The following is a 19,178-nucleotide window of genomic DNA, read 5'->3' on the forward strand; positions in this document are numbered from 1 at the left end:
TGCGATACGCGGGCCTCTCACTGTTGTGGCCTCTCCTGCCGCGGAGCACAGGCTCCGGACGCGCAGGCTCAGCGGCCATGGCTCACGGGCCCAGCCGCTCCGCAGCATGTGGGATCTTCCCGGACCGGGGCACGAACCCGTGTCCCCTGCATCGGCAGGCGGACTCTCAACCACTGCGCCACCAGGGAAGCCTTGTCTTTGTCTGCTTTTGTGTCAGGATAATACTGGCTTTACATAATGAATTGGGAAGTGTTCCGTCTTATAATTTTTGGAAAAGTTTGTGAAGGATTGGCATTAATTCTTCTTTAAACATTTGGTAGAGTTCAGCAGTGAAGCCACCTGGTCCTGCGTTTTTCTTTGTGAGAAGTTTTAGATTACTAATTCAATCTCTTGTTATTTGTCTATTCAGATACTCTGTTTCTTCTTAAATCAAGTTTGGTAATGTGTATCCTTCCTAGGAATTGTCCATTTCATTTAGGTTATATAATTTGTTGGCATTATATATTCCTTTTTAACATTAAAATTTTTTATAGACTACTTTTCAAACTTTCTGTTATTTTAGATTGATCTTTCCTCTAGTTAGTCCAGATTAAAAAGGTTTTAAAACTATATAGCCGTTATCTATGAAAGCAGCATGCTGGAAAACTAGCTTTTAAGAATCACTGATATTATTTTTATTAACATTTTACATTTTATCTTTTAGGCTTGTGTACTCATCAAACAGAAACATAAAAAACGATGAAGAGGAAATTCTCAGGAAAAAGATAATGGAGAGTGGAGTACCACAAAAGAAATGTGACTTCAGTGCTGGAAAGTGTACTGACAATGATGGAAGGTCATCTGTAGGTAAAAGGTCATCTGACCATTCTTTTCTGAAGTATGAAATTCCAGAAGATAACAGCAAAGAGGACATTCCAGAAGATAACAACAAAGAGAACAATTTAATTTCCACTGGTGAGGTATTTTTTGTGGATTTTTATAAAATTTTATAGCCATGAAAGTAATTATATTCTGATACAATTAGAGAAAAATATACTTCAAAAGTCAGCTCTACTGATCACTTTTTATAAGTAAATGAAATAAAAGTAAATGAAAGTCAATATAATAAAAATAAATGAAAGTAAATAATTTATGGGTAAATAGAAATAATAATATGGTCAACTCCCAGTTTTCCTAAGTAATTAGAGATGGAGTTATTATTAAAAAATACACACATAATTCATAATTCTCCTTTTAAGCCTCCATATATTGTCATCCTTATTCTAACCTACACCAATAAAAGCTTTAGCAGACTATAGAATCAATTCTGTTATAACACAATATATGCGTTCCTTAAAAAACACCATGCAACACAAAAATCACCAATACATTTTGTCATGACACAAAATCACTGAAACTTTTGTCGTGACACATTTTTAAAAGATAGGAACCTAATAAAAATGGTTAGCATAGTTTTACCCATGTTAAATGGTTCAGAAATGCATAAGTACTACAATAAATGTGGCATTTGACCTTGAAAAAGACCTCTAGTTTGTTTGTATAAGTGGGTGTCAGAAGGGTTGCAGCTTGTGAATTATTGTGAATTGGTGGAAGGAGGATGTTAAGAATACAGATATATATATATATATATATATATATATATATATATATATAGTAGATATTCTAACAGGAAACTCGAGACCCCTGGATCAGAAAACAGACTGTTTGTTACTTACAGAGCATCTCAGCACAACTTCCCAACCCTCAGTCCCCACGAGGCTATGTGGTAAGGGCCTGATGTTACCTGTCCTGCACGTGCAGTGGGATTGCACCATAGGAGGGGAACACCAACATTATGAGACTTTTATAGGCTGCTGGCAGGTCTGCCCATCCTCCTCTGCAGAGAGAGAGACACCTTTACTTTGGAAGGTAAATAAATCTTCTCTGGTTAGGATAAGGTAGCTTCAGTACCCTAGAATGTAAGGAAATGGTTTTGAGGGGATGGTAGTCTGAATCTTTCTGGAGCATCACATTATCTCTGACTCCTAAGACATGTTTGTTATTGAACCATCCTTTATCCAAATTTGCCAGTGCTCTGCTCAGAAAGGCCAGACCATACAGGAGCACAAAAATATTCATAGAAAATGGTCTCCCAGAAGTTGCTATCTGAAATCAGATAGAAGTTTGTAACACCAGAAATGGGTAGGTGTGGGTGAACTGAAGTATCTGGTAGATGTTTTAGGTGTTTGTGTTATGTTTTGTGTATTCTTACAGGGCTGAGTTCAGCTTGGTGCAGTTCTTTGCATTGACCTAGTGTTTCTCGTGGATTAGCTTGCACCTAAGAGGGAAAAATCAAGAGCATAGTGTCAGAGAAGACAAAGGAAATTTCAAGGAGGGTGGCATTGACAGTATGCAATACTGCAAAGGAGTTAATAAGATGTGGACAAGCAAGTGTAAGATGTGGACAAGCAAGTGTCTGGTAAACCAGTCAACACGGAGGTTTCCATGGAGTGATGGAGAAAGTAGATGAAGGCAAGGGTTTGAGGGGTAAATGAGCTCTATTCACTTATACTCAAAACTTCTTTGGCCACTTTAATAGGCTGCTGTGGGACCATGCAGAGCTCTAGACTATAGGCAGGAAAAATGGGTATCAAATACCAGCTCTGCCAACTGCTCTAACTATGTGGCCTTGGGAAAGTCCCTTACACTCTCTGAGTCTTAGAGTCCTCATCTATAAAATCAGTCTGTAACCCTTACTTTTTAGGACTGAGACTAAATGAGATAATTAAAAAATATGAATAGATCTACCTCAAGCCTAGCACAGGCATGTATGCATGTATTCATTCATTCACCATAATGAGATACGGTGAACATATATAAAAGCAATCTAACTAAGCTTAAATCAGTTTGTTTTTACTGCTGTTGCACTAAACACCAGTAATAAAACTCTTTAGTTAACAGATACTTTCAAATACATCCAATTCTACTATAACACTTGTTTTCAAAACATGAGTTTGATCGAACACAATTGACATATTAGGGAACAATTTGGGCATAAGGGGGCTTTTTCCTTTCCTTCCCTCTTGGCCACTCCTTAGTCTCCTTCACTGGAACTTCCTCTTTCTGCCCCTTAAATAATTGGTATTCTCCAATTTTTTTTTTTTTTAGCTTCGTATCTAACCACTGACTAGAAATATCTGTCTAAATATACCTTAAATATCTCAAAATTTAACTTGTGTCAAACTGACCTAATCATCCGCTTTCTCAACCTGCTCTTTTCTTAAATACTGTATCAGTGTGAATTATATTACCATCTTTCTCCTCAGTTACTCTTTTACCCTTCATTTGATTCATGATCATGTCTGTTGATTTGTCTCCTAAATATTCTTAAATACTTCTCTTCTTTACCCTCCTGCCATTTCTTTATTTCAGGAATTTGCTATTTTCCTTGAGAATTTGAATCCCAGCTGGTCACCAGGCCTCTCGTTGTACCACCCTCCATCTCTATTGTACTGAACAACGTCCATCAATTGCAAGTGTGGTCATGGCACTTCCCTTATTAAAATCCTGCAGTAGTCTCACACAGCCTTAATATAAATCCTAGCTTCTTTCCCATGGTGTAAGGGGATGTTGGGAACTGACTCCTGCCTAGAACGCTGCTGCCTCCTGTCTTCACAACCCCTCATACCCCGTGAAGTCTATTCTTACTGACTTACTTGGCATTTCCTCCTAAGGAAGTATATTTTGCCACTTCTGTTCTTTTGCTCTTGCTGTTTATTCCTGAAATGCTATTCTAATCATTACGTTGAGTATCAACTTTGTGCTAGTTTTGAAGATTTGATAGTGAACAAAACAGATAGTGTTCCTATTTTGCAGTTTAGTAGGAAGTACAGTCAGGTAAGTTACGTACCAAGTGTGATAAGGACACAGATAGGGCACATGTAACCTAGGCTTAGGCCTTCAGAGAAAGCTACATGGAGGGAGTGATATCTGAATTGAATCCTGAAGGAAAAAGCAGAAGTTAACCAGGCATAAAGAGTTTAGGGGAGAAGTGTTCCAGGCAAAGGAAACAACATGCCTGGAGGCAAAGAGAACCAGGCACATAGCAAATTTGGAAAGCCAGAAATGGTTTGTTGTGGGTGTAGGGTAGAGTAGGGGACAGGAATGGTCAAAGTAAGGGATGAACCTGGATATATAAGCAAAAGCCAGATAATGAAAGCCTTCTATAAAGGATGACTTTATAGTCTATGGTCCAAACTAGGATTCTTTTGAGAGAGTGAAAGATGAAAAATTATTATTGCTGTTGATAATTATTCTGGGGCAAGAGGCATTAACTGGACTGCCCCAGGCAAACCAAAAGATGTGGTCACCTTACTCATAAGCTATTTTAAGGAGTTTAGGTGGTACTGTTTTGCAGGCTTAAGGAGTATGAACAGAGCAAATTTAAGGTAGAGTGGAATGATGACTTCAGGTTGTGGAACAGTTTTGGGTTTCTGTGAATGTGTTTTTGTTTTTGTTTTTCTGGGTACCACTTCTGACACCAAATGTGTGTGGTTTTTTCCACACGCCAACCAATTCTCCTAGCACCAAATGGGCATCCAACAGTTCAATTCTGACAGTTAACTATCCAGAGTTAGCACAGGTTAAGGACTTAGTCCTACAATATTGTCCCCACTTCAACACAAGTGGAGTGCTTAGGCTACTGTAGAGGAGAAAAGAGTTCCTTCTACCCTCTTAGGTTCTGTGACTGGCCTACGAATTAAACTGAAATAAGACAGATTAACAGAAGGGGGAAAATGGTTTTCATTACTTTCTTTTGTACCAGGAGTTTCACAAAGAAAGGAGATTCAAGAAGGTGGCCGGATGATTGAGGCTTATATATCATCTTAGGCTAAACGAAAGAAAGGACTTTTGGGCTACTAGGTGTTGGAGGCAAGTTATGGGAAGGTGAGGAGAGAAAATGTATGGTGAATAAGGATTGTCTTGTTATGCAAATAAGAGTCAAGTGATGAGAATAGTAAGGAGATATCTTTACAAATGGAAATTTCCTTTACAAAAGGGAGAATTTGTACTTTTATTTTTAGGCAGTTAGGGGGATGTAAATAGCTTTTCCTGCATCTGCTCCTTCTCAAGTACCTTTAGCTCAAAATAATCCTCATGCCAAAGTGGCATGTTTTGGGGTGACATATTCTGGTGCTTTTTACTACCCAGGCTTGTGCCCAGTGACTACAAATTCAGGAGTTCCCATGACCATCCTCCTCCAAGGTTCAATAATTTGCTAGAATGACTCACAGAACTCAGGAACACATTTCTCTTATGTTTACCTGTTTTTCATAAAAGATATAATTTAGGAACAGCCAAATGGAAAAGATGCATAGGGCGAGGTATGGGGTGGGGTGGGCAAGGACAGCATACAGAACAAATTCCATGCCCCCTCAGGGTGCGCCATCTTTCTGTTACCAAGTCCAAGCTCGCTCTGCTCGCCGCACGACAGGCCAATAAATCAGAGACGAGGTGTTGAGGCAAGGAATATGACTTTATTTGGTAAGCTGGCAGACCGGGAAGATGGCAGACTAAAGTCTCAAAATAACCATCTTATCGGGGTTTGGATGCCAGTTTCTTTTATAGCACAGAGAGGGGGAGGAGATGAGGAAGTAAAGTAAAAAGCCCATAAGTTTTGCAAATATCCCCTGGAATGGCCAACCTCAGGGAGGGGATGTGTTAATTTCTTCTTTCTTGCAGCCATCTACAGGTGGACAGGGTCCGGATGTTTCTCTGATCAAAGGCACTTTGGTTTAACATTCTGGCAGAGGGGCAGGGTTCCCTGAGGCAGGCCATTATGTATAGACAGTATCCTTTTAATGAACAAAAGCAGTGGGAAGCAAGGGTTAAAGTAAAAGAAACATCCAATATGTAGTCAGATTTGGTTCTTCCCTGTTATATTTCCAACAAGTCAGTGTGTTTACCAACCCAGTAGCTCCCTGAATCTTATTGTTCAAGAATTTTTATAATTCAATCTATAGCCCCCTTTCCCTCCCTAGAGATGGGGGGGAGCACTGAAAGTTCCCACTGTTTAATCACATATTTGTCCTTTCTGGTGACCAGCCCCCATCCTGAAGCTATTTAGGAACCCTACCCTGAATCACGTCATTAACATAAACTCAAGTAAGACATTCCTATAATTTAGGAAATTTCAAGAGTTTTAAGCTCTGTGCCAGGAATGGGGGAGAAAGACCAAGTATATATTTTTATTATACCACACTGTGATATATCAGGTTCAGGAGGCTATTTGAGTACATAATTGGGAGTTGAGATAGGTAATCATCTATCAAATTAACTTGGTTTTCTTTTGAAAAGTTTCTAGATTTTCCCTTTGTGTCAAAAATTATACTCTGATCTTTGAATCATCGAAATGAAAACTATTCCTTCAACATCTCCCACTAATTTATGTGCTTTAAGTCTTCTATAGGAATATCTGGAAGTGGTAGGATCTGCCTCCTTCCCCTGCTTTATTCTGGTTGGAGTTTTATGTTTTTTCTTCAAAAATCTTTTTATGTAGTATTTGATATATTAATTTATTCAACAAATATTTATTGAGGATCTATGTGTTAGGACTATTCTAGGTCTAAGGGATACTTCAATGACTAAAGTGGACTTCCAGCTCTTTTGGAACTTAGATTCCAGTTGGAGAAGGTATGGTGGGGGTGGAGATAGACAATAATGTAGTAAAGAAGTTAGAAGGTGACATGCTATAGAAAAAATAGCACAGAGGAAGGAGGATTGTGAGTGCTAGTGATGGGAGTTGCAATTTTAAATGGGTGGTCAGAGTCAGCCTTGATTAAAAGGTGATGTTTAAACAAAGATTTGAATCTAGTAAGGAAGTTAGCCAAGTGGATATCTGGGAGATGAGAGTTCAAGGCAAAAGAAATGGCAGTAGAAATATCCTAACATGGGAACATAACTTGCCATTTGGAGGAATGAGAGAGAGTTCAGTATGGAAATAAGCAAAAGAGTAGACAATGAGATGAGAGAGGTAGTGAGGAGCCAGACGTGAGGCTTGATAAGCCATTGTAAGACTTTGGCTTTTACTCTAAAAAAAATGGAGAGAACCATATCGTTTTGAACTGGGATGGTGATGCTGAAAACTTGGCCTCTCTGCACCAGTGCCAAATCAAATCTTGGAGACAGAGTTTTGGGTGAAGTAGAAAAGAATAGCTTTATTACTTTGCCAGGCAAAGGGGGACACAGCGGGCTCCTGCCCCTCGAAAACTGTGTGTCCCAACCTGGGAAGATTTGATGAGAGTTTTATAGCAACGGTTCAAGGGTGAGGTTGCTCATAAGATTAGGGTGTGTGCAGGGCCTGCACTCCTTTAATCTGGCTTCAGGTGGTCTCCATATAAGCTTCTCTGGTTCTCGAGGCTATCAAACCGTGACCTTCTCTCTGGAATGAGGATTGCTTCATCTTCCATTTATTGGGAGTTTTAGTTCTATAAGGAGCTCAAAAGATATTGTTCCTGCTCCAAGGCTGCACCATTTTTTCTTGGCTTCTCGGCCCTTGTCTCTGCATCCCCTCCCTTAAGATCATTAATTATTGAGACCTGTTCAAGGGCAAGCATTGCAGCTAGGCCTAGATCACAAAATGGCTTAGGCCAAAATGGGTTCTCTTATGTCAAGAAAGCCATTCATGGTTCTCTTTCTGGGGACCCCCTAACTTATCTGTTTACAGTGGTAGCAGTGGAGATATTGAGTAGTGGTTGGATTCTGGATTTCTTTTGATAGTAGAGTCAGTATTGGCATTCTGGTTTATAAATGTATACATTTGTAAATTGGTTAGTGGGAATATGTTCTGGTGATGCATCCTCACCAGGTGTACTAACAAAAATTTCTGAACTGACAAAGCTATAGTATATAATTTAGTATTTTTCTTTTTTTATATATATGTACATGTTTTATATTTCACTTCCCATTGCCTAAAGTGTGAATCTTTTGAAGTAGAGATAGTTCTTAAAGTATTTATTTTCTATACCTCTCCATACTATGTACAGTACTAAACTCATAGTAAGTGTCCTATAAATCCCATTGATTTTAGTTGAAATTCTATTGGTTCACAGATTATCCTAGCCATAAGTCCATGAACAGGAACAGGAAAAAATTAAGTGGTGAAAAAGAATATCAAAATTGGAAAATTTTCTAAGTCAGATAGATGTTCATGAAGTGGCTTCAGTTTTGGTATATAATTTTGTAACAATATTACCTATGTTTAAATGTGTATCTATATTTAAAGGTATATCTATATTTAAATATAAATAGAAATATATATTTCAGAGCAGAAAGGATAGATGATTTTAAAGTTTCATTTTACTTTGAATTTACCACTTAAATGTTTCAGTCACTGTTACTCTCTTTCAGTAGCTAATTGAGATAACTGTGGAAAAACATTTTGCTAGTATTAGAATACACAATTTTGGAATATATATACTATTAAAGAAACTTTTTTTAGTCTTGTTTTTCTCTTTTAAAGATATTTATGACTTGGAACCTGCATCTGAATTAGGAGAAGATTTATTGAAGCTTTATGTGAAACAGTGTTGCCCAGATATTGATATTTATGTTGATGGAAAAAGTTTTAAAGCTCACAGGTAAATAGGCATGTGATTAATTTGGTGTCTTGGTTGTGACAGTAAAGTGTAAAAGGGTAGCTGTCTTTTTCTAGCACGGTGGTTTTCAAGCTGATTCACATAGGCTACAGGGGTTCCATGGTGATGCCTCAGGAGGTCTCTGACAGGGGAGGAGTTTGGACATTAGGCAGGATTTTCTATCTGCACATTCACACATGCACAGGTGACCCTACCCAGACATGTGCACATGCTCAGCTAGAGAAGATCTGTGCTGTGCATTGGGCATGAACCGAAGATTTTATTAGAAGAAAATATACTGTTGCCTAAAATAGGTTTGAAAGCCACTGTCACAGAAAATGTAATTAAATGCAATTTTTAATTTCACAGGCATTATGGTATTGAAAATGATTATTTCTACATGAATGACATGTATTTTCTCTGAATTCATTCTGGCTCAAAGTCTTTGATTCAAAATAGCCGATTCTCCTGAATAGCATGGATTAGGAGGTTTAATATTTCAGTGTACTTTTTAAAAATCATTTTTCTGCTGTAGAGTTGGGTTGCTTAGACATTCCAGGCTTTTAGAGTTTAAATGAAAGCCTGCTGCCTGTTTTGGTTAGACTCTATTTTTGGTAAGTAACTAAAATCTGCTTAAAGAAAGAAAAGATGTTAATAAAAATACAGGGTTTTTTTCTTGGAACTCAAGGGAAAGAGGTACAGCTGGCCTCATAACAGACTAGAATTGGAACCAGAAAGCTGAGGACCCCAGAGTTCTCCTCCCTATCTCTTTGTGTTTCAAATAGAATGTTAAGTTATTCTGGTGCTGCAGAAGAGGAAGAACCAGACTATTTTTGCAGATGCAAGAAGCAGTCTTGTAGGTTCAAGGGTACACAGCCCTTACTGAAATTAGCAGTGAGTTTAGATTACAGAAATCCACCAAGCCAAATAGTAGTGATGTTTGTACTCTCAGAAATCATACTGGTTTTGCCAGTTAACTGACTGTAGTACACTGCTAAACTCTAGGATTGCCAGTTTCCATTAGACTACCATTCAGAATTTGAACTTTTCTTTCTGGGAACATATGTTTTGTAAATATATATATACACATTTTCCTATTTTTTATGAAATCTGCATTAGGTATAGTAAAATACAGAGTGTGATACAGATTTATTCATATATTTTCCATATCGTGGATATGTATTTCTCATATTTGGGAATATACAAATTCCCAAGTGGTGTGTGTGTGCATGCACGTGCCTTTCTTTTTGGTTGGGGTAGGGGGACAGCACAATTTTATTTTTAGAATTAATTTACTTTGATTTTATTTTGTGCCAGATTTTTCTTGAAACCATATGAGCATCCTAGCAAAATTCTACCTATGGAGCCCTAAGGCTATTGTTGTCATACAGGGAAAGCAGGACGCTGTGACGATTTGCAGTATGTCCTCAAACAGTGTCTGTATTTGGCTTCTCCCTGTGTACTGCCTGACAGTGGACTGTTTAAGAGCTGGATCTAGAATATTAGGTTTGTATTTTAGGACAGCTCTTGCCCACATTTCTGGCTTATTTTGTTCACCTAGCAATAAAAAATAAATTTATATTAACTAGAAAGGCAATTTCCTGAGAATGTGTTTCAGGAAGATCTGGCTTAAGTATTCTTGCTTTGTTGTTAGTGCCCTTATGTGAGTTAAAATGGCAAATTCTAAATCCCACGATTACCTTCCTATTCCAAACTTAAACATCTCTTTGTTTGTACATATTTACTTTATTATTCAGTTCAAAGAATATTATGTCAGTAGTTCAGAAAACACAGGCATACCTCGTTTTCCTTTATTGCACTTCGCAGATAATTGCATTTTTTACAAATTGAAAGTTTGTGGCAATTCTGCATCGAGCAAGTCTGTCAACACCATTTTTTTCCCAAAAGCATTGGCTCACTTCATGTCTCCGTGTCACAGTTTAGCAGTTCTCACAATATTGCAGACTTTTTCATTATTATATTTGTTATGGTGTTCTGTGATCAGTGATCTTTGATGTTACTACTACAACTCACTGAAGGTTCAGATGATGGTTAACATTTTTTAGCAATAAAATATTTTTAAATTAAGGTATATACATAATGCTGTTGCACACTTATTAGACTACAGTATAGTGTAAACGTGACTTTTATATGCACTAGGAAACCAAAAGATTCGTGTGACCTGCTTTATTGTGGTGGTCTGGAACTGAACCCTCAATATCTCCAATGTATGCTTGTATCATGTAATATAACCTAAAGCCCAGCAACAGAACTTTCTGAATTATTTCTTGTTCTAGATAATCAATGTCAGCATTTATCTTAGTGGTATGGCTAAAAATCCGTTTGTAAAATGACTGCTTTAATTATATGTTCTCATATTTAATGATCAATGCAAGTACTCACAAAGACCAGGATTTATGGGCAGAATTACATTCAATTTAGGTCTCAAATTTTAGAACAGTTTAGTTTGCTAGTTTAATGTCCAAACTGGTATGGTAAAGAGATAGTTTCTTTTATTGAGTCACTGTCTTTCTCTTATGCTCAAGCTCCTTCTTCAAAAACATCCCTGGTATCCCAGTTCTTCCAAGATTATGTCTCCAGTTGCTAGTTGCTCTGTCCAGCCTTTCCCTTGATCTGCAGCCCAATACCTGGAGCCCTTTATGTGCTGCAAGACGATCTGATGACAATCACTTGCTTGTGGTGGTACAACTAAGCCAAAGAAGTCATTTATAAATGAGTAGTTAAGAGTATGTGGACTATGTATGGAGCCTGTCTGCCTGGGTTTGAATTCCAGCTCTACCATCTTTAGCTGTAAGAATTTGGAGAAGTCATTTAACCATTCTGTGTTTCAGCATCCTCATCAACAATGGAGATTATAATAATACTCATCTTATAGGGTTATTATGAGTATTAAATTACTAAAAGCATTTAAAGTACTTTGAACGTGCCTGGCACATAGTAAGTACCATGTGAGTGTTTGCTATCATCATCCAGGTAATAGGCCTTTGATACAAGGTTTTGTGTAGATGGTAGCAACAGTCTGTATGTCCTTTGCTTACGTGGGACAAGGAGAGAAAGGTGATTTGAATCACTTGCATTTCCCCCCAGTCCAAGGAGGAAAGGGATAGCAGTAGGCCTCCAGGGAAAGTCACATTTACTACACTGTTCTGCCTCTACACAGGCCTTTCCCTCTCCAAAGCATAACTTCTCCACCCTTCCCACATCTTTGTCCTTGCTTATCTCCAATACTTCTGCTCAAAGGAGAAACAAAGAGAGCTTTTTTTTATTTGGCGGGAGAGAGGTTATAATAAAAGGACCCATTAGAGTTCATGGATCCCATTTGTTAATTATGTTGCTACTTTTCTGAGTGTTGCTTCCTGGAGTACTACAACACATTACTCCTGTTATGGATCTCTGTAACATTACGTTCTTTCCTGAATTACTGTCAATCACCAGATGAATACCATCCATATATTGGGCATTTCTCTCTACTTTTATTTCTTCCTGTCATCTTTAGCATACCTCTAAGTACCTAACTTATCCACTCCACTGCTGATCTCCCATTTTATAGTGTTAATTATTATTCTGATGTTTTCTGAGTGAAATTGAATCCACTGTATTTTAAAAATAATTTATTTGTTGCACTTCAGTATTCCATAATTAAGATTCTCTTGTGCTGCTTTATTGAAAAAGCAGGGCAGTGATTCCTAATTTTAGCTTTGTAACGCTTAAGATCCTGTATCCCTTCCAGAATACCTTTTTTTTCAGTGCCTGATATTATAACATCAGACATTCATTCATGGGGTTAAAATGCTGTCAAATCTTCCTTTAAAATGTAGATTTCTCTGAATATTTAGTAAATCAGCACTGAGTCAGGAGATCAATGTCCTAGTCTGTGCCATATGACTAATTAGCTATATATTCTTGAGTCCATCAGCTGAAAACTTTTTCAGAAGTATACAGTTTAGTAATCCAGAAGTCAGTCTTTCTGGGTTTAGATTCTGATTGTACCATTTAATAATTATTGAGAAGTTACTTAATCTCTCCAAGTCTCAAATTCTTTATCTGTAAAAGAAATAATGATAGTAATTGTAGCATAGGATGGCTGTGAGGATTGAATCCGATAACGTACATAAAGCACTTAGCATGGTTCTATGGCACATTGGAAGCATTCAGTAAATATTAGTTGCTATAAGTATATATTAGATATCTGGGAGGGAGGCACATTGTTGCCTTTTCTACCTTATCTTAGAGTGGAGGTTGGCAAACTATGACACAACCCAAAGCTGGTCAGTGGCTTCTTTTTGTATAAAACAACAACAACAACAAAAAACAATATGCAACAGGAACCTGAAAAGCCCAAATATATTTATATTTATATTTATATTGATGTTTACTATCTGGCCCTTTGCAGAAAAAGTTTGCTGTTCCCTATCTTACTAGGATTGCCAAGAAGCTTTATGAAGTAATTGTAATAAAATTCCAGATTCCCATACAATAAAGTGGGTTATGAAAGTCTTAATACTAATTACTTTATTAATGATAGATGGTCAACCCTGTCCACTTAAAAGGTTTAAAATAATAAATTAGATGTGGGAACAATAGAGAGAAAAGAGGTGAGATTCTTTGGTACCATGGGCCTTTGAGGGAGGTTGCAATGGGGAACCAAAGCCAAAGGCACTGGGCGCCTAAAAGGAAACAAGTCACCTAGAGTAGAAACTCCTTAACTGAACGCGACTAAATGTACTCTTCAGCTGTTCTCTGTAGAGCATGCTGACATGTTAGGCAGAACTCTCAAGGCTAGGATGTCATTCTCTAGTATACCTATAACATTTCCATTCCTTTCATTGAGTTTGTGTCTCCTGAGTCACTAGGGGTTATTCCCAAACCTGTTTGATGCCATTTGAATTTCTTGTTTTGATAGCATGACTTAATGACATATCATACAAACCAATGATACATGAAGTATGAAAAGAATTTGTTGTTACAATGAAAACCAAAGTGAATGTTTTAGAAATATTAATAAGGGAGGGGCACTTTCTTTTTGAGCTTTTTTTTTTTTTTTTTTGCGGTACGCGGGCCTCTCACTGCTGTGGCCTCTCCCGTTGCGGAGCACAGGCTCCGGACGTGCAGGCTCAGTGGCCATGGCTCATGGACGCGCAGGCTCAGCGGCCATGGCTCATGGGCCCAGCCGCTCCATGGCATGTGGGATCTTCCCGGACCGGGGCACGAACCTGTGTCCCCTGCATCGGCAGGCAGACTCTCAACCACTGCGCCACTAGGGAAGCCCTGAGCATTTTTTTTTTAACTTTTTATTTTATATTGGAGTATAGCCGATAAACAATATTGTGATAGTTTCAGGTGCACAACAAAGCAACTCAGCCATACATATACATGTATCCATTCTCCCCCAGACTCCTCTCGGGGAGAGGCACTTTTAAAATTGCTGTTGAATTCAGGGACTTCCCTGGAAGTCCAGTGGTTAAGACTCCACAGTTCCAATGCAGGGGGCACGGGCTCGATCCCTGGTTGGGCAGCTGGGATGCCACATGCCACGTGGCATGACCAAAAAATAAAAGATAAATTAAAAAATAAAGTAAAACTGCTATTGAGTTCAGTTTAGATGAAACAATATAAAAGTTTGAGGGGAAATTATAAAAGTCTAAAATTATTCTATACTTCAGATTGCTTCATAAAAATTTTTAACTTTCTTCACTTCAGAGAAGTTAGAACTAAAAATCATAGACAGGGTATATGGGTATATATAGTTTTTGCAAGAAATAGGAGGCTCCAATCAGCAAACCCACAATAAAAAAATAAAGATTGGCCTTGTATGGTCAAAGATTTGTGAATGAATACATATTTATTTTTTAAGTTAGAATAAAATGATTATGATATAGACAAATCATTTTTAAAATTCTCTCCTAATTTTTAGATTAACCAAACAACTATCAGTCCTCATTGTACTGGATAACAGGGCATCTATTACACTTCACAAATCATTTTTTAATTTAGGAAAGGCTAATCCTATGAAAGCTGTAGTCAATGTATGTCAAAATGAATGTCTCAGGAGAAAGCTAACTTACCATTTTTAAAGTTTATGTTCTCTAAAATATTTGCAAAGTGTAATGGGTAATGGTGACAGCAACAGAAAGTCTGGATTCACTGCTCTGCGTTTAACCCTTATTCAGTTATGTTGAACTAAAAGGAAAAAAATATATTCTTGGAGCAAGAGTACTTAAAAAAATAGTCCTAGTGAAAAATTCTTTAGAGTTTCTCTGAGTAATCCAGGCCATTATTCTTCCTGGAGAGGTGAATCCAGTTCAGCTAAAATCAGGACGTATTGAATAGCAATGTACTATAAAGCAAGAGCAAGGGGGAAATTAGGGCATCTCTACAGAGTCAAGCAGCCTTGTCAGCTGAGATTAAATTTAGTCAAAAAGAGAAAAAATTTTTGATGTGTTGGAAAATGAAAAATCTGGTGAAGATTTTTAATACACCATGCTATCTACAGCATAATTTTTTAAACTGAGGCTTGTATCTGAATTAAACAGGAATGTTTCCTAAGTTTCTGTCTTAAGGGCAGGGTAATTGTTTAAGCCTCAGATGCTTTTGGTCTTATTTAGATGGGAATGGCTAGCATGCTGCTTAGTTTAAACATGCTGTTTAGCATGTTTAGTTCAAGTCTTCCATATCCTTAACTGACTTTTTGTCTACTTGTTCTGTTAATTACTGAGAAGAATGTTGATGTCTCTAATATAATTGTAAATTTATCTACTTCCCCGTTCAGTTCTATCAGTTTTGCTTCATATATTTTGAAGGTTTGTTATTTGGTACACACACATTTAGGACTGTTATTTTCTCTTGATGAATTGACCCCTTTTTCCTTATGAAATTTTAGTCTTTACCCCAAGTAATATTCCTGTTGTGAGTCTTTTGTCTGATGTTAATAGGGCTGTGCCAGCTTGCTTTCTTTTTTAACAGTTGAGGTATAATTGATATATAGCATTGTATTAGTTTCAGGTGTTTAACATAATGAACTGATCATCACAATAAGTCTAGTTAGCATCCCACTTCAGCTTTCTTATGATTAGCATTTAGATGGTATATGTTTTTTCATCCTTTTACCTTTAGCCTCTCTGTGTCTTTGTATTTTAAATGGGTTTAAAATTAATTTTTTGTAGACAGCTATAGTTATGTCTTGCTCTTTTATTATCTGGTCTCATAATCTCTCCTTTTAATTGGAGAATCTAGATTATTTATGGTAATATAGGTATTAATGTGTTGGAATTTAAGGCTACTATTTACTATTTGTTTTCATTTTTTCTTTGTTTTCTTTTTTCTCTTTTCTTCTTTTCTTTGTATTAATTGAGAAAAAAAAATTTTTAATGCAGTTTATTTCCACTATTGGCATATTGGCTATATTGTGTGTGTGTGTTGTTTTTGTTTTTTTAGTAGTTACTTTAGGATTTTCAATATGCATTGTTATTACCATTTACCTTCAATTAATATTATACACCTTTATGTATGATGTTAGGACATTTTCCCCCTTCTGTCCCTTGTGTTATTGCTGCCATACATTTCACTTCTATATATACTCAAAACCCCACTATAAATTGTAATTATTTTTTTAAACAATTATCTTTTAAGTAATTTTAAAAATTAGGGAAAAAGTTATACTTTAGTTATATTACCAATTCTGACACTTTCAATCTTTTGTGTAGGTCCAGGTTTCTATCTGTTATAATTTTCCTTCAGCCTAAAGAACTTTCTTTAAATTTCTTGTAATAGAGTTCAGCTGACAATGACTTTTCTCAGCTTTTGTTTGTCTAGAAAAGTCTTCATTTAGCCTCCATTATTGAAAGATATTTTTGCTAAATACAAAATTATAAATTTGTGATTTGTATTTCTTTCAGTGCTTTAACCATGTAATTTCATTGTTTTTTTGGCTGTGTTGTCTCTAACAAGAAGCCTGTGATCATGTCTAGCTTTGCATGTCAGTATTTGATGTACCTTTTTCTTTGGCTGCTTTACAGTTTTTTTTCTCTATAATTAGTTTTTAGCAATTTGGTTATATCTTGTGCTTTTGTTTATTCTGCTTATGATTTATTGAGCTTCTTGGACCTGTGGGTTTGTAGTTTTTATGAAATTTGGAAATTCTACAACTGTTATTTTTTTCAAGTTTTCTTACCATCCTCTTCTTTTTCTCCTTTCCACATGGGACTCCAATTATGTTATGTTAGTCCCAAGCTCGCTTAAGCTTCTTTTTTTTTAACCAGTTTATTTTTTCTCCCTATGTCTTATTTGGATAATTTGTATTGCTATATACACAGGTACACCGATCTTTTCTTCTTCAGTATCTAATCTTTTTACTCCATTCATGAATTTTCTTTTCATTTCAGATATTGCATATTTCACTCTAAAAGTTTTGTCAGGGGCTTCTGTGGTGGCGCAGTGGTTGAGAGTCCGCCTGCCAATGCAGGGGACACGGGTTCGTGCCCCGGGCCGGGAGGATCCCACATGCCGTGGAGTGGCTGGGCCCGTGAGCCATGGCCACTGAGCCTGCGCATCTGGAGCCTGTGCTCCGCAACAGGAGAGGCCACAACAGTGAGAGGCCCACGTACCGCAAAAAAATAAATAAATAAAAGTTTTGTCAGGTTTTAAAAAAAAATCTCTTCATTATGTTCCTTATTTAAAAATCCTTGAGTGTACCTATAATAAGATCTTATTTTATTTATTTATTTTTTATTTATTTATTTTGGGCTGTGTTGGGTTTTCATTGCTACACGTGGGCTTTCTCTAGTTGCAGGAGCGGGGGCTACTCTTCCTTGTGGAGCACAGGCTTCTTTTGTGGCAGAGCACTGGCTCTAGGCACGCGAGCTTCTGTAGTTGTGGCACACGAGCTCAGTAGTTGTGGCTCGCGGGCTCTAGAGTGCAGGCTCAGTAGTTGTGGTGCACAGGCTTAGTTGCTCTGCGGCATGTGGGATCTTCCGGACCAGGGCTCAAACCTGTGTCCCCTGCATTGGCAGGCAGATTCTTAACCACAGTGCCACCAGTGAAGTCCCTATAATAGCTTCTTTTTTTTTTTTTTAATTTTGCAGTACACGGGCCTCTCACTGTTGTGGCCTCTCCTATTGCGGAGCACAGGTTCCAGACGCGCAGGCTCAGCGGCCATGGCTCACGGGCCCAGCTGCTCCGCGGCATGTGGGATCTTCCCGGACCAGGGCACGAACCCATGTCCCCTGCATCAGCAGGCGGACTCCCAACCACTGCGCCACCAGGGAAGCCCCCTATAATAGCATTTTTAAATGCTTTTTCTGCTAACTCCATCATTTCTTTCATTTCTGGGTCTATTTCTATTGACTGATTTTTCTCCTGATTATAGTTCATATTTTGCTCCTTCTTCACATACCTGATAATTTTTTATTAGATTTGGAACATTATGAATAGTATGCTGTTGAGTGTTTGAATTTTGTTGTCTCTCTTTTAAAAGTGTTGAAGTTTGTTTTAGCAGGCAATTAAGTTATTGTGGATCATCTTCATCTTTTTGAGATTTGTTTTTAAACTTAGGGTGGCTCTAGAGTAGCCTTTACTCTGAAGGGTGGATAGCTCTTCTACTGAGGTATGACCCTTCTGGGACTTAGGATCAGTATTCAGTCCTTGCCAGAAGGAACTTGATCTGCCTGGCCTGTATGAACAGGCTTATAGCTCCCTGACCTTTATTCTTTGCTGGACTTCATGAAGTTTTACCCTATGTGTGCTCAGATTGTGTTCAGATGAAGGCTCAATGGGATCCCTCCTCTAATTTTTGGAGCTCTTTTTCTTAAGTTCCTCTTCTGTTGTACTGTGCCCCATAAATTCCAGCTGACTCATTTTCCCGAGCTCCCATATTTGTCTTCTCAGCTCAGCAAGACAACTAGGCTCTGCTTCTGTTTACCTTCCCTGTGCAATGATCTAATTGTTTCCGGGAAGAAAAGTATGATTGTAGGGCTTGCCTCATTTGTTTTCTTTCTCTTAAGGATCAGAGTTTTGTACTGCCTTTTTTTTCAGTGTCATATTTTATTCACTTTCCTACTTGTTAATCAAGGTGAGGCAAATCCCATACTTGTTATCTTTCATGGGTGGAAGCAGAAACCCTAATTTTTTCTTAATATACTTTATTTTTAGAACAGTTTTAAATTTACAGAAAAACTGAGTACAGAGAATTCCCATATGCCCCCACACCCAGTTCCCTTATTATCAGCATCTTATGTGTGCATCTTAGTATAGTACATTTGTTACAATGAAAGAACCAATATTGAGACATTGTTATTCACTAAAGTCCACTAAAGTCCATAGTTTATTCAGAATTCATTAGTTTTTGACTAATGTCTTTTTTATATTCTAGGATCCCATCCAGGATACCACATTACATGTAGTGGTCATGTTTCCTTAGGCTTCTCTTGGCTGTGATAGTTTCTCAAACTTTCCTTGTCTTTGATGACCTTGACAGTTTGAGGAGTCCTGGGCAAGTATTTTGTAGAATGTCCCTCAGTTGTAGTTTACTTAATGTTTTTCATATGA

General features: G+C 37.5%; 1 protein-coding gene across 2 annotated transcripts in view; it reads left to right on the forward strand.

Moving 5' to 3' along the window:
* The window catches only part of BTBD8 (BTB domain containing 8), a gene marked incomplete at its 5' end in the record, with an annotated part of 89,830 nt that overhangs the window by 14,734 nt on the left and 55,918 nt on the right, over positions 1–19,178 (forward strand). For both annotated transcript variants that reach the window (XM_079696426.1, XM_079696425.1), the window contains 2 exons: positions 704–954; positions 8,501–8,618. In XM_079696426.1, the coding sequence (XP_079552552.1) occupies positions 704–954; positions 8,501–8,618 (369 nt within the window). The remainder of the gene's footprint in view (positions 1–703; positions 955–8,500; positions 8,619–19,178) is intronic.

Source organism: Hyperoodon ampullatus (genome assembly GCF_949752795.1).
Source record: "Hyperoodon ampullatus genome assembly, chromosome: 2".
In the NCBI taxonomy this organism is placed as follows: Eukaryota; Metazoa; Chordata; class Mammalia; order Artiodactyla; family Ziphiidae; genus Hyperoodon; species Hyperoodon ampullatus.